This window comes from Bombyx mori, chromosome 5 (genome assembly GCF_030269925.1).
Source record: "Bombyx mori chromosome 5, ASM3026992v2".
NCBI classification, from domain to species: Eukaryota; Metazoa; Arthropoda; class Insecta; order Lepidoptera; family Bombycidae; genus Bombyx; species Bombyx mori.
The window spans coordinates 3,092,714-3,106,847 of record NC_085111.1 but is presented as its reverse complement, the minus strand read 5'-3'; the positions used below and the strand labels follow the sequence as shown (position 1 = coordinate 3,106,847).

Below are 14,134 nucleotides of genomic sequence, written 5' to 3'. Positions count from 1 at the left end.
TTTTTTTTGCTTAGATTGGTGGACGAGCTCACAGCCCACCTGGTGTTAAGTGGTTACTGGAGCCCATAGACATCCACAGCGTAAATGCGCCACCCACCTTGAGATATAAGTTCTAAGGTCTCAGGTATAGTTACAACGGCTGCCCCACCCTTCAAACCGAAACGCATTACTGCTTCACGGCAGAAATAGGCGGGGCGGTGGTACCTACCCGCGCGGACTCACAAGCGGTCCTACCACCAGTAACAGTAATGAAACTTTGACAGTAAACCTCCTACAATAGTGGATCGATGACCCATTGAAAGTCGCGGGGATCCGCAAGGTCGGTGGTTGTGGTCAGGCTTAGAGGAGGCTTATGCCCCCCAATGGATGTATGTGGCCTGAAAGAACAGAAGAACTACCGTCATCGTTCTCGTCGAACCTGTCGCTTGCGACGCAGGGCTCGGCGAGTAAATTAACCCACAGACACAGCTCACTGAGTTTCTCGCCGGATCTTCTCAGTGGGTCGCGTTTCCGATCCGGTGGTAGATTCTGCGAAGCACGACTCTTGCTAGGGTTCGTGTTAGCAACATCGTCAGGTTTGAGCCCCGTGAGCTCACCTACTAGCCCGGTGACGCTGATGTGGTCGTAGCTAAACGAAATGTCAGCGCCTATGACTCGTTACAATTTTTTTACCGCTTTATGTAAGTTAAAGAGAATTCGTCTCGTGTACATTTACCCTTATAAACAAAAACACACCAAACTAACTTTCGATATACTCGCAATTTGTTAACAAGCAGAAGACCATAACACTAGTGCCCGGTAATAAACCCGAGCTTAACACGGTCCGGCCGTTCGGGAGCCGCGCTTTATCCCGGACAATAAATAATATTTCTCATTACGAGGCTCCGAGACTTGCCCGAGCGAGATTTATGATAAAAATCGTCTGGTAATCGTTTTGAAAGCATATTATAACACGATAATCAGAATAAGTAGCTTTGCAATTACAATGATACTGTTGTGGAACAATTTGAGTTTTGAATACATAATAAGTTATGCCTGTTTCTGCCGTGAAGCAGTAATGCGTTTCGGTTTAAAGGGTGGGACAGCCGTTGTAACTATACTACTGGTGGTAGAACCTCGTGTGAGTTCGCGCGGGTAGGTACCACCACCCTGGCTATATGTGGATTTTAACCACGAATAGGTTCTTAAATCGATAGCAAAATTAATTTTAATAAATATGTATACGCAGCAAGAAACTGTTGAGAATCACTGACTTTTTGTAATCTTTTATAAATCAACATGATCGAACTGATTCATCATCCTCATCATCAGCTTATAGTTTAACAAATTCAAGGTTCCTTCAACTGTTTCATACCATTTTGAAACTATAAATTAGTTAATAATTCTGAAATATTGAATACTGGTTGATTAAGCGTTCGGCCTTCAAAATTGCTTAAAAGGAAAAAAGAAAAAACAAAGTCAATTAATTAATTTTACCAAAGTGCGTGCTAATGACTTTTTAGTTGCTCGAAGTTAAACACGCATGAGGACATAATCGCCCTTATACAGCCTGTAACTAATTAAGTGTGCTGTATATGAATCGATGGGAACCCATGGGGAAAAGTAGAATTTTGCGGAACAGCGACATCTATCGAAAGAATAGTCACTTAAAATTGAAAGCTCTGAAATTTGCCAACACTGGAGGTGCGCTCTCTGACGACAAACTCACAAAGTTTTCCGCTAAAGCCTGCGCGTTCTGGCATCTGTCGGCGGCATTCGGGAACCCGCAGAGTATTCCTGAGCGTACCCCTCCCCTACGCAGTGGCTACAGCCTATTGATCTCGCCCCGACACTACAAAAATACGCTAGCGGAGCAAACTGCCACATATCGAAGAACAAAACTCAAAACAGCATAATTCAAACGTAATCATTATCCTATTACGACTCATCGCTACATACACATTTGGGGAAGATCGAGGTGAGTGGAAAATTAAAAGTCGGAACACCATTCATGCCCGGTTCATTCATGGTGACATAGAAAAAATATTCCAATATCCTGTGGTTTGTGGTTTAAAGCGTTTTGTAGCATTTGTGTGATCGCGTCTTTTGTTTTTTCAACGCTGCCTTGATGTTTTGATTTATCAAGAAATCTGTGTCTACTCTAAATAGGTCAGCGTCGCACTTAAATGTCAAACGTTGATTATTCTAGAAATAGGTCAAATCCTGCGTCATCGTAGAAAAAGGGGTTACCCCGTTTTTCTTTTATAATCTCAAACTAAACATGTGTTACTGTTAGTTTTATTACGCGGTTGATATCAAAGTGTCGACGTCGCCCAAAACACGTCATTACGGATCCTCCCGATCCATTAACCGGTGCTTTTAGGCACCACAAGCACCGGTCACCGTCCTCGTCGACCCCGTCGCTTGCAACGAAGGGCTCGATGAGCGAATTAACCCTTAGACACAGCCCACTGAGTTTCTCGCCGGATCTTCGCAGTGCGTCGCGTTTTAAATCCGGTGTTAGATTCTGTGAAGCACTTGCTAGGGTCAGTGTTAGCATCACTCCGTTTTGAGCCCCGTGAGCTCACCTACTAGTTAAGGTTATGCTGAAATAGTCTCTCAAGGCTATCAGCTTAGGTAGGAAAAAAAAAACAAAGTGGCTGTGCTCAAAATAGATTGTGACTTTGCGGTACACTTCCTACTGCCTCTCTTATCTCTCTTTGATAAATAATTTTTTTTCCAGGACGCAGCTGTCGCTGAATCGCCGTCAATCAACTTATCGCTTCCACTGAACGACGGCGTCGCGTCAGACCAGAGCACGTTCGTCGACGCCGATGAAGGTTCCGGCCTAGAGACAGACGAGAGCTCGGGCTCCGGTTGGGGAGCCGGCCCCGGGCCCGACGACGAGGACAGCTCAGGTGAAGCGCCCACCGACCACGATGAACTACCACCAGACGACGAGGATTACACGACCTCGACCGACGCGGCTCCCACCGATGACCACGAGAGGAAACTCATTTCGGACTTCTACGACGAAACCGAAGTAGAAATAGAAAAAGAGTCCGAACAAACAGATACCCCGATCACCCCGGCCACCCCGGTCACTGAACCTCCGCCTCTAGAGCCCGAAATACACCCAGAAGTATTTGTTCGTGAGTAGTGGCTGCAGCATGCCTGTTTTTTTTTTTTTTTGCGCTATTTTTATTAATTTACGAGAATTCGTATTTCGGAAGACGTTATCACCGTGCATCAGTCATAATAATGGCATATTAATAACTTGTCATTGTCAACAACGAACAACTTCGCGATAACCTCACCGGCTATAACGAAGTTAAAAGTAAAAACAAATTCTCGTATTTTTTCACGGTATTCAAATCTGATAAGTAGTGAAAACAAAGATATAAAATTTTTGTACTAAAACTGTATTAACATTTAGATAACATTCTTCAGCTGGGAGGACATCGTGTGACTGTTTCAAAACAGTAATCGTGACGTAACCTTGAATTATTAACGTTTTGTAATAATTATAGCCATTGTTTTCGTATTAAAACAGCTAACATACCACACGCTAGCTTACTCGAACACAAACAGCCATCTATTCGTGTTGTGACGAACAGAATTGTTTTTTAAAGTTTTATTATTATTGTAAAATTGATTTTCTATATTTTAAAAACACACGACATTTTGGAATCTGGTAAGTTTTGATCTAATGTTTCCATAGCGATATGCGCATGATTTCATCTCCATTTTACATAATAAATACAATACCAAAAGTATATAATGCTATAGGCATGTATATAATACGTATTATCGTATTTACCTACTGTATACCCCTTTTAGTATTGTGTCTGTGCATAGAATTAGAATACTTTTTAATACAATTCATAATACTTTTTAATACAATTCATAAACTCATTAGCTTAGCTAGATAGCAGCTAATAGTTTTATTCTTAAATAATATATTTTTTGTATGGCGTTATTTTTATTAAGCGCTTTACTTGATTTTATTCCGAATGAGTTTCCTTCCTGTCCAAGATCCAATCCTGGCCTCCGTGTTCGATAAGTGTATAATTAAAACTAGTTTCACCATTTAATATTCGCCGTAAATGGTTTCGTTTTATTACTTCTGATATTTCGATTACAGTTAGTTAACTTTCTCTATAACATGGTATTTTAGGACACAATTCCACACTAAAACGAAATGAAAAATTCTTCAAAATACTCTTTTAATTAACTTGATACTTCGACAACACGATAACACGATTTCTGTTTAAAATTGTTTAGAAAATTACATTATGCACTATAAACACACAATATATGGGAATAACCAAAATTATATTGCTTATTTCATATGGATAATAGATAAAAAACACATACAGGCATAGTTGAGATGTTTCATTCAGAAAAATTACTCTCCTTTTTTGTAATAGCCTCTAGTCTCATATAACACGACTTCGCACAACACGGGACTTTGTAAGAACGTATCTACCGTGTTTTACGGATCCTCCCGATCCATTAACGGTGCTTTTAGGTAACTCAAGCACCGGTCACCATCCTCGCCGAACCCGTCGCTTGCGACGAAGGGGTCGACGAGTAAAGTAACCCATAGACACAGCCCACGAGTTTCTCACCGGATCTTCTCAGTGGGTCGCGTAACCGATCCGGCGGTAGATTCCGCGAAGCACTGCTCTTGCTAGGGCCAGTGTTAGCAACCCTCCCCGCTTGAGCCCCGTGAGCTCATCTACAGGTCAAGGAGAAGCTGAAATAGCCTCTCAAGGCTATCATCAGCATAGGTAGGGGGAAAAAAAGGAGAGTTACCTGTACTTCACTGTACTCATGGTCACGGACGACTAAGGTGCTATTCGTCAACATTCATATATTCAACTGTAAGATAGTCGAAATGTTGTAGCTAATAAAATGCAACCAATCAAATCGAAATTAAATCGCAAAAGTAGTTTTAATTATGTCCACGGCTCGCGAAATTAAAAAATAGAATTAAGAACACATTTTAAGTAATATAACCTATACTAATCAATATAGACACAATTTAACAACATACTAAAATGTATATAAATTATTTATATATCTATTATTATATCTGAATTATATAATAATATAATAGAATGAATAGAATAAGCCAAGAACATTCTAGAACATTAATGTCTAAAAAAAGTATATTATAAAATCGTCGCGATAGTCGCTGACTGATTATTTGATGAAACGTTTCAGCTGTGAACAAACCAAGCGGGGGTGAGGTGGAACCGCACGGCGCGGGGGAGGAGCGACCCTCGCGCCCTGATCAGAACGGCGAAATCAACATCTCTGAAGAAGACACCAATCCGGCAATTGTGAGTACATCTCCTTACTATGTACTATTTAGTACGAGAAGTGGGAAGTGGAAAGTTATGAGACACTAAATACAAAAGACCTACAATTCTATATCTATTTAATTCATAGAAATATGTATATTGTATTTTTTATTACGCTTTTATTAGCTTCAGACGTATGTATGTTAGTATGTATGTTTGTAACGGAATCTTTGAACATGATTTTGACCCCCTTCAAAACATCGGATTAACTCGAAATGTGGTATAATTATTAAGGTTCGATGACAATGCAATATTAAAAAAAATAAAAAAATTAAAAAATTTAAAAATAGAAATTCAACTAAAATATGAAAACTAAATATGTAATAGTTTAAAAAAACTAACTAAATACGCTTTTATAGAAAATACCACTAAAAAATAGAAAATACATTTTAATTATTTTGAATTAAAAATAGTGTAAGAGAAAATTATTTTATTGTCAAAAACGCTTTTCTATAAAAAGCCTATTTTGTTAATTTTTTTAAACAATTATTTGTTTTAAAATACCTTTAGTTGAATGTCTGAGAACAGTAAAAAAACAATTTCGTTATTCTAGAAGGTTCTTCTTTATCTAATAAAATAATTATGTTGTTTATGAGCCAAACCATGTTATATGTACAAAGCAACTTTTTATGTAATTCAGAAGCTTAGGTAGCTTTTTCTCTAATGTCATCGTGAGGAATCAATATATTTAATGCACATTCAAACTGCGTTTCCTATGAAACCTTGTTAGAGAGATATGTGTGCAGCATAAATATTGTCTCATAGTTTTTTTTTTATATCTATTCCATTGAATCATAATCAAATTCCAGGACCAGGAGCAGGCGGGCACTAACGTGGATCCTGATTCGCGGCCGTCAGAAGTGTTCATCATGAACGCCAAGCCGGAAGACAGAGCGATCAGCTTCTTCGCGCAGCCTGGCATACTCGCCGGTTAGTATAATTCAAATTTAATCCTAACCTAACCATAGTTCTATAGAGAGTAGAGGTAAGGAGAACCGTCTCTGTGTGTAAAAAGTGTCCATTAAAATCTGCTAAATAAGGATGGCGCTACAGTAGCATACGGGTAAATTTTAAAAAAGGCGTGGAAAGTTATTAGAATAAGATAGAGAAATAAAAAAGGACGAAAGAACTGTAAGCACTACAAAATTACAAAAAGTATTTTATTTAAAGCTGATAAGAAAATGCAATCGATGTCTCCACGTTTTACCATAGCAATAATTTTAGGTTATTTTGACGAAATTAGTTTGGACTATGTAAACATATGAGGTCTTGTATATTACACTGTCACTAACTACTCTAGTTAGTAAATATATTAAATTTCCTAACTCGGCATACTTCAATCAGTTAACAACTGCTCAATTCATGTCATACCCTGCGCCTATGCTAGCGCCATTCTAGAGCATTTTTTAACTGTTATTTAGTGCTGAAAGTGGGACACTTTTTCAAGCTTCTCCCATATGAGACGGTTCTCCTTACCTCTACCCTCCATAACATACATAGTACGAAAGTTTTGCCATAGATTATAGAGAGTTTTTAAGATATGAGTAGGCCACGACGACTTCTTTAATACCATGAATTAAAAATATTAGAATTAAACAGAGTAAATTTAAATGCTATTTAAAATTAGAACGCACAACTGCTTCACGACAGAAAAGGGGCAGAATTATGGTACCCTTCATATGGGCTCAAAAAACGCCTTTCCACCAGTAACTGCGCAAATTATATATAATTTTTGGGCTTATTTATTTTAGTTAAGCGACGTTATGCCTTCAATCTGGAAATAATTCATGAACGTAAATTAAATACGTATTTTATTAGAGGAACTGGTAACTAACTATCTGTGGGATTCGCATAGTAGCGTCGCTCAACTCGAGTACACCCGGCAATTTATACTTTAGTCCATGACGACTTAATTACATTATTTTTTGCGAGAATGATTTCAATTTAACCCCTCTTATTATCTGTTTCAGCTGTGATCGGTGGTGCTGTAGTAGGGTTATTATGCGCAATCCTTGTGGTCATGTTCATAGTATACCGCATGCGTAAGAAGGATGAAGGTTCCTATGCCCTCGACGAGCCGAAGAGAAGTCCAGCGGCAGCCTCGTACGGGAAAGGACACAACAACCGCGAGTTCTACGCGTGAGACGACTCGGAACAAAACATGCCACGTGCTTACTAGTCGGCGCTCTAATCAAGAATGAACACTTCCCACCTGGGCGCCATTTTGATTTTCTTTTTCTTTTTTCAAATCTACGTTCCGTTTCAGGAATACTTAAATGCGTGTAATTAATTCTTCATATTTTCCTGCCGTGGCTATTTGTTCTGTGAATCATTCAAACGAAACAAAACCTGACAATTTATTAATTGAATTTGACGGTATAATGACGCAACTGTAGGTATATGTACGGATTGTACAGTTAAATGTACAAACCAGGTACAAAAATATTTATTTGTCTTGAACGAAGAGATAATATGGAATTCAATGGATGCATTCGTTTATGTTAAATCATAGAATTATCAATATTGAGACCAATTTTTTCATAAATTTTGGAATGTGGAAGAATATAAAACATCATTACGTACTCTGTTGTAAGACAAATGTGGTTGAGTGTTCTGTCTAGGGTCATACTGTGAATATTTCTCGGTACTCTAGGTTTCTCTATAATGATAAATAAAAAACGGTTTACATGAAGCCGGAGTTACTTCACTCTTGTACTAGATGGCGGTGCTGAGCGTCATTACTAATGTAACTTACAAACGTCAAGACTTTTGATTACCCAGAAAGATTCATGCTATGGTTTAAGTGAAACTGCATGTGTTGTTTCTTTTCATAATGGCTGTATATTATCATATAAACAATGTGACTTTTATTAAGATTTAACATTAAGATAATTAAAGTTGACAATTAAAAAAAAAATCTAGTTCATGTAATGTAATAGTTTTAAAGCAACGTTAAATTCTAATATGTATGAATTGGTAATGCTGAAATTGCATAATACTACCAACATAAGAGTACGCGTCAGCTGTCAATTTTTTTTTTTACTACACCGTCATTTTTTTCATGTTTTTGTGTATATTATGCTTCTCTCTTCTAGATTTAATTGAATTATTTGATAATAATTTTTTCGCGAAGTTATCTTTGAAATTCACATTGTAATATAGTAAATGTATGTATGTATGTTTAAGATATATCTACGTTATGGAGATATACGATTTTTAATATCATCGAATAATATAATTTTTATGTGAATCATCAGTGTAAGAATGTAAAATATTCATACTGATTTTTTTATTTCAAAAGTTATCTATAAATGAATCGAAGGATTTTTATCTAGATATTGTAACTTTTAATCTCTATTGTACGTCTTCGTTACTCTTTTTAGTTTTTAAATATTCGGTTGTGCAAAGACACTTACGTCTTTAGTACCCTGTGCCATTTTCGCTTTTAATTTCAATAGTTATTAAAAATATAATCTTCGTTGTCAAATGTATGTAATTAGTAATTGTGCATTGTACGTTTGATACCACTCTACATACATAGGTATGTACCGTAAAATGGGGCGATTAGGGACAAATTCCAACTTTATGAGCAATTTTAAGGTAGTTGTTGATGTATATAATGCTATATCAGGATCAAAATGATTGAGTCTTGGGGGCATCTTTGTTGTCTAATTTAAAATTATGCAACTAGCATTCCAGTTTAAGCAAAAAATGCAAAAATAGGTGTAATCCCTATTTACTCGAAAATTGCGGTTAATTGGGACGAAATGAGAAATTTGCTAGGGTTGGCACTACTTTTATTTTTATATATAGTTTTAATTAATTAATTTATATAGTTGCACCAACAAAGTGATCATCAATAAAAAATATTGAAAAACTGACAAAAGTACATGGCAGACATCACCTCAATTATAGGTGCAATCGACAGTGCTGATATTTCTATCTGGGTTAAGAGATTAGGTGTGTCGGTTATTCCATGGATTAATCAGATGAATACCCCCACTCTGAACAAATATTAAATATTTTATTATGTATTACTTAGACATTTTTGTCCACCTTGAGATTTCATTGATCTTGTTACATGTCTCTGCAAAATCGACTTACTTATATTAAATTGCTTATCTATTTCAACTAAAGACTTATTCCCAATTTCACTTCGAATAAACCAGATTTTTACCAACAAATTTAAAAAATATTGTTATAACTACATAGACAACCCTACAAACCTGTACCTATTTATACTTAGGTCGTTTCCATTTCACGTATTCTCATCCCAATTGACCCCTTTTTCGTTGTTATTTATACCTAAGACGTCCCCAATATCTCCAAAAACAACAGATTTTTACATGTATTTTTATTTAATCAAATACATTAAAACCAATAACAACTGAGACTTACCTTTAATATATATGCTGGTTCAAACACTAAATTACGTTTATAAATCATAGTCGTCTTCTATTATTATCAAATAAATAAAAGAGAGCAAAGTTTCTAGCACTAAAATAATTACCACCACAGGAAGTTAATTTGAAACGCGATTTTTTATAAGTTAGCAGCTATTATCATGCATATTCAGAGTTGTTTTGTGAACTTTCAACATTCTACTATTAAACTACAAAAAATGGAAGATTTTGCAACGAATATAAAACTTATATTGGACGTCTAAAGATTTTCCCGGTTTTTTCCCGATTCGCCTCTCAATCCCTAATCGCCCCATTTTACCGGTACCGATGATTAAAGACTCGTTTTATTATCATGTTAAATAGAAAATATTATGTATATTGATTACATACTTTTTTTCATACATCTTTTTAACACAGTGGAATAATAACATTAAATTTATTGTTTTACAATAAATTGTTTTACAATAAATTTACAAAATATTAATTAAATTAATCGTAAAGCAATTACTTGCATTTTAAATATCAACTTAACATAGACATATACATACTAACGAATCCTATTAATACAAATAAATGGAATAAATATATTTTTTACTTTCAATAAGTTATGTACAGTTTACACAATGAATATGATGTTATTAAATTACATATCTGCCAACATAACAAGAAAATCAATAATATGGCTTGAGGTATTCTTAGTAATGAAATACGAAAAATAAGCTTAAATAGAACGATCCTAACAAAATACTTAGAACAAAAGTAGATAGGGCGGTCTACTGCTCGATTGTGAAAATCGTTTATTAATATTGTATAATATCGATAACTGTTTTTTTTACAAATAATAATACTAAAAACGTACTTGGAAATCATTAATCAGCATAAATGATCGCTCAATGACAACTTATTCGATTATATTAGTGAGATGCACAATGACAATTTTCATTAAATTTAAATCTAAATTTTGTGACCTTTTCTAAAAATAGTTAAGTGCTGCTGATAAATGAAATAGTTAACAAGTCAATTAATTTATTTTAAAATTATTAATGCAAAACAATATAAAGAACATAAGATTATAGATTTACGTCATATAGTTCCGAATAATAATACTATGTACCCGTTTAAGTATAAAATCTTCGAAGTAATGAGGGAGGTTCATAGGTATTTTATCTGTGAGATAAATCATTGATAATGAACATTTCATTAGAGATAACTAAATGTTTCAAGATGTTTTCAAAGAAAGTTCTAGGTGTTCTTAATTTAATAGGTTTTCTAAAAAATCGTAATGCAATCTATCGAGTTCTCCTATACATAACACATTGATAAACTTTAATTGAATTAAATGAAGATTTTGTGATAGTTTTTTTTTTTTCATATTAGTTTTTCAAAGCTTTATGGAAACCGATGAATACATAGGTACCCTCTTTTGGAATAAAAGTTTTACTAATTTAATTTCGGCAATAGTTTTCAGTTTCTAGAATGTTCCATGATCTGTACTGTAATAACATAAACTTCAGTCTACAAAATTTTTAATCATTGAATAACACAACAGTAAATCATTTTCAACATGTACCTTAGTTTTGTAAAAACATAAAATAGGACGCCTAGAATTTTCAAAATAAAAAAAATATCCTAATACATTCCTATTGGATGGTATGCGAGTTGATTGATCTTTTATTCATATCGATTTAAACTTCAAAAATATTAACAAGCTTGTCACTCTCGACCACGTTCGAATAGATATGACTGAGAGTTAGACACGTTAGTAGAGAGTTTGAAAAGATTATGAATTGAACGGTGAAGTATTGGACCGTGTAATGTAACTCCTGGTTAGCATAAGTTTGTACATTGTAAATGTAAATTTCTCTTAGTCTTTGTACGTAGGTATTACGAAAATAATGTGTGAAAAAAATGTAAATTGAGATCAATTCAGTTAATGAAAAATGTGCTTTTAAAGAGATATCTTCATTGGGGTAATAAAAAATCTGACAATTTATCACTAAAAATAATTGGAAAAGGCCTTAATACTAGTTTTTTTTTTTATCACGCACCTGAATATTTATTATCAGGATAAATAAAACATTTCAGAGAGAAATATAGTTTGTGTTTTTTTTTATCATTATAAAATTTTCTTTTCATATATTTTGTGTTTTCATCATTATTTTTCCTAAACCGAATTGGTCTTAAATAAATAATGTATAACCAAATAATCCTAGTTTAGGGACTTGTTACTGCTTTTTTTCTAATAAACTATAGTTCAATCATGTTTACAAATTGTCCTAGAATATCCGTATTTTTATTTGAATAAAAACTAATGATGAAACTTTATTTTATCTGTGTAATCTTCTATCAAGTTTTTAAATAATTATGAGGCTTATTGAAAAATAAATCTAATAGGCCTAATTCTTTTTAGGTATATAAGAAAACCATACCAAACTTAATGAAATGGGATATTTTTGTCGTTAAACTTGGTTTCACATACACAGAATCTCTTGGGTGCAGTAATTTTTCTTTTTTAGTGAGTCCTACAATTTAGATTAAAATCTGTAATCTGTACTTTGATTCGGTATCCCCTAAAGCCGGTATTAGCTGGTTAATACGCGAAAAAAAGACAAAAACTACAAAGTACAGCTTAAAGATTTTTACATTAAATTATGTTAGGAATATAACATGTAATTGATGTCCACCTTGTAAATAACTCTCCTTTACACTTAGGTAAATATACAGAATATAATTAGCAGGTTTGTTTTATTTAACCCACCACCCCTTTATAACTAAAATTACAATAAAAGAATACTAGTTTTTTTCAAAATGAACAGAATACAATTTTTATTGAATTTTTGTTATTCCCGCCTTACATACATTAAACTCAATGTTAATTTGATCCTGGTCGATATTGTTTTGATTCAATGGAGGTGAAAATCTACACTTACTGTATTTGTAGCGGTAGGCAGCGGCTTGGCTCTGCCCCTGGCGTTGCTGAAGTCCATGGACGACGGTAACCACTCACCATCAGGTGGGCCGTATGCTCGTCTGCCTACAAGGGCAATAAAAAAACTGTACATGCCGGCATGTAAGGGTAGTTTTCTAGTACAGTACTTTCAATGTATTAGAGGTGGCGCATTTAGTAGTCCCAAAGTACATAGGTTATTTGGTTTGTTAGTAGTAAATGAATGTTTAACTTTTTATTAAGAAGCGTTACTCCTATTACTATACGAGTATAATAAGTATGTACATGATTTCTATGAGAAAAACATGTTTAACACTTAACACTAATATCCACAAATGATATAAATGTTTTCGCAGTGATATCAAATTCTAACAAATTTCAAATGTTGATTGTGAGACCAAATTGTAGATGTGAATATTTCTATACTTAAACTCCAAACTCTAATCAACAGCCTAAAAATGAATACTTTTATATTATAACTTGTTTTAAATTTCATATACATAATTTTTTTCTTTGATTCTTTGACTACTTTATAAAGCGGAGTTTTTTTATTCGATCCACGATATTGCCAAAAAATTATAGAACTAAAAATATGAAAATGATATAAAAAAGTTTGACAGCGGTGGGATTCGAACCCACGCCCTTTCGGACTGGTGCCTAAAACCAGCGCCTTAGACCACTCGGCCACGCTGCCCATACATACGACTACGAAATTATGAATCTAGTTCCTAACACCAATTTTACTACATTTCATGGTTCTGTTGTCAATTTGAATACATACCGCAGCCAACAATTAATAAATACACTTGATGTATAAATGGATTAATGTCTAAATTTACTCTACAAGTCGCTATATACAAGTTTGAAGAGACTTCTTGGCGTACGCAGCGGCTTGGTTTTGCCCCTAGCATTGGAGATATCCATGAGAGACGGTGATTACTAACAATCAAGGGGGCATATGGTAGATCAGCTCATTAATATCTGACTTTTTTTATTGCTTAGATGGGTGGACGAGCTCACAGCCCACCTGGTGTTAAGTGGTTAATGGAACCCATAGAAATCTACAACGTAAATGCGCCACCCACCTTGAGATATAAGTTCTAAGGTCTCAGGTATAGCCACAACGGTTGCCCCACCCTTCAAACCGAAACGCATTACTGCTTCACGGCAGAAATAGGCAGGGTCGTGGTGTCTAACCGTGCGGACAAGACGGCCTACCAATAAAAACAATTTTAATAAAATAGTCGTATATGACGTAAATTCACTTTTTACTTTATGGCAATTAAAATGGTTAATTGCCATAAAGTAAGAAGTATTATACGAAGAAGAATTATACGAAAAAAGACAAAACTAATTGATGTCCTAAACTTCAGTAAAATATTAAAGTGGAGATGGGCTGGCCACGTAGCACGCTACAGTGACAAACGATGGACAAT

The 14,134-nt window shown here is 34.8% G+C and overlaps 1 protein-coding gene and 1 non-coding gene across 4 annotated transcripts in view; one reads left to right on the top strand and one right to left on the bottom strand.

Annotated features, from left to right (window-relative positions):
• Nucleotides 1-12,486, top strand: part of LOC101743475 (syndecan) — a 291,892-nt gene extending 279,406 nt beyond the window's left edge. The window contains exons 2-5 of one of the 3 annotated variants that reach the window (XM_004932339.5): nt 2,723-3,131; nt 5,209-5,327; nt 6,158-6,278; nt 7,319-12,486. In XM_004932339.5, coding sequence (XP_004932396.1) covers nt 2,723-3,131; nt 5,209-5,327; nt 6,158-6,278; nt 7,319-7,491 — 822 coding nt within the window. In that variant the 3' untranslated portion in view covers nt 7,492-12,486. Of the gene's footprint in view, nt 1-2,722; nt 3,132-3,283; nt 3,674-5,208; nt 5,328-6,157; nt 6,279-7,318 lie in introns of those variants that run through there. The other 2 variants (XM_012695717.4, XM_004932340.5) reach the window with 2 other exon arrangements.
• An 826-nt stretch (nt 12,487-13,312) lies between these two features.
• On the bottom strand, nt 13,313-13,392 carry TRNAL-UAG (transfer RNA leucine (anticodon UAG)). Its single transcript has one exon. It is a non-coding gene; the product is annotated as a tRNA-Leu (tRNA).
• Nucleotides 13,393-14,134: the final 742 nt, after the last annotated feature.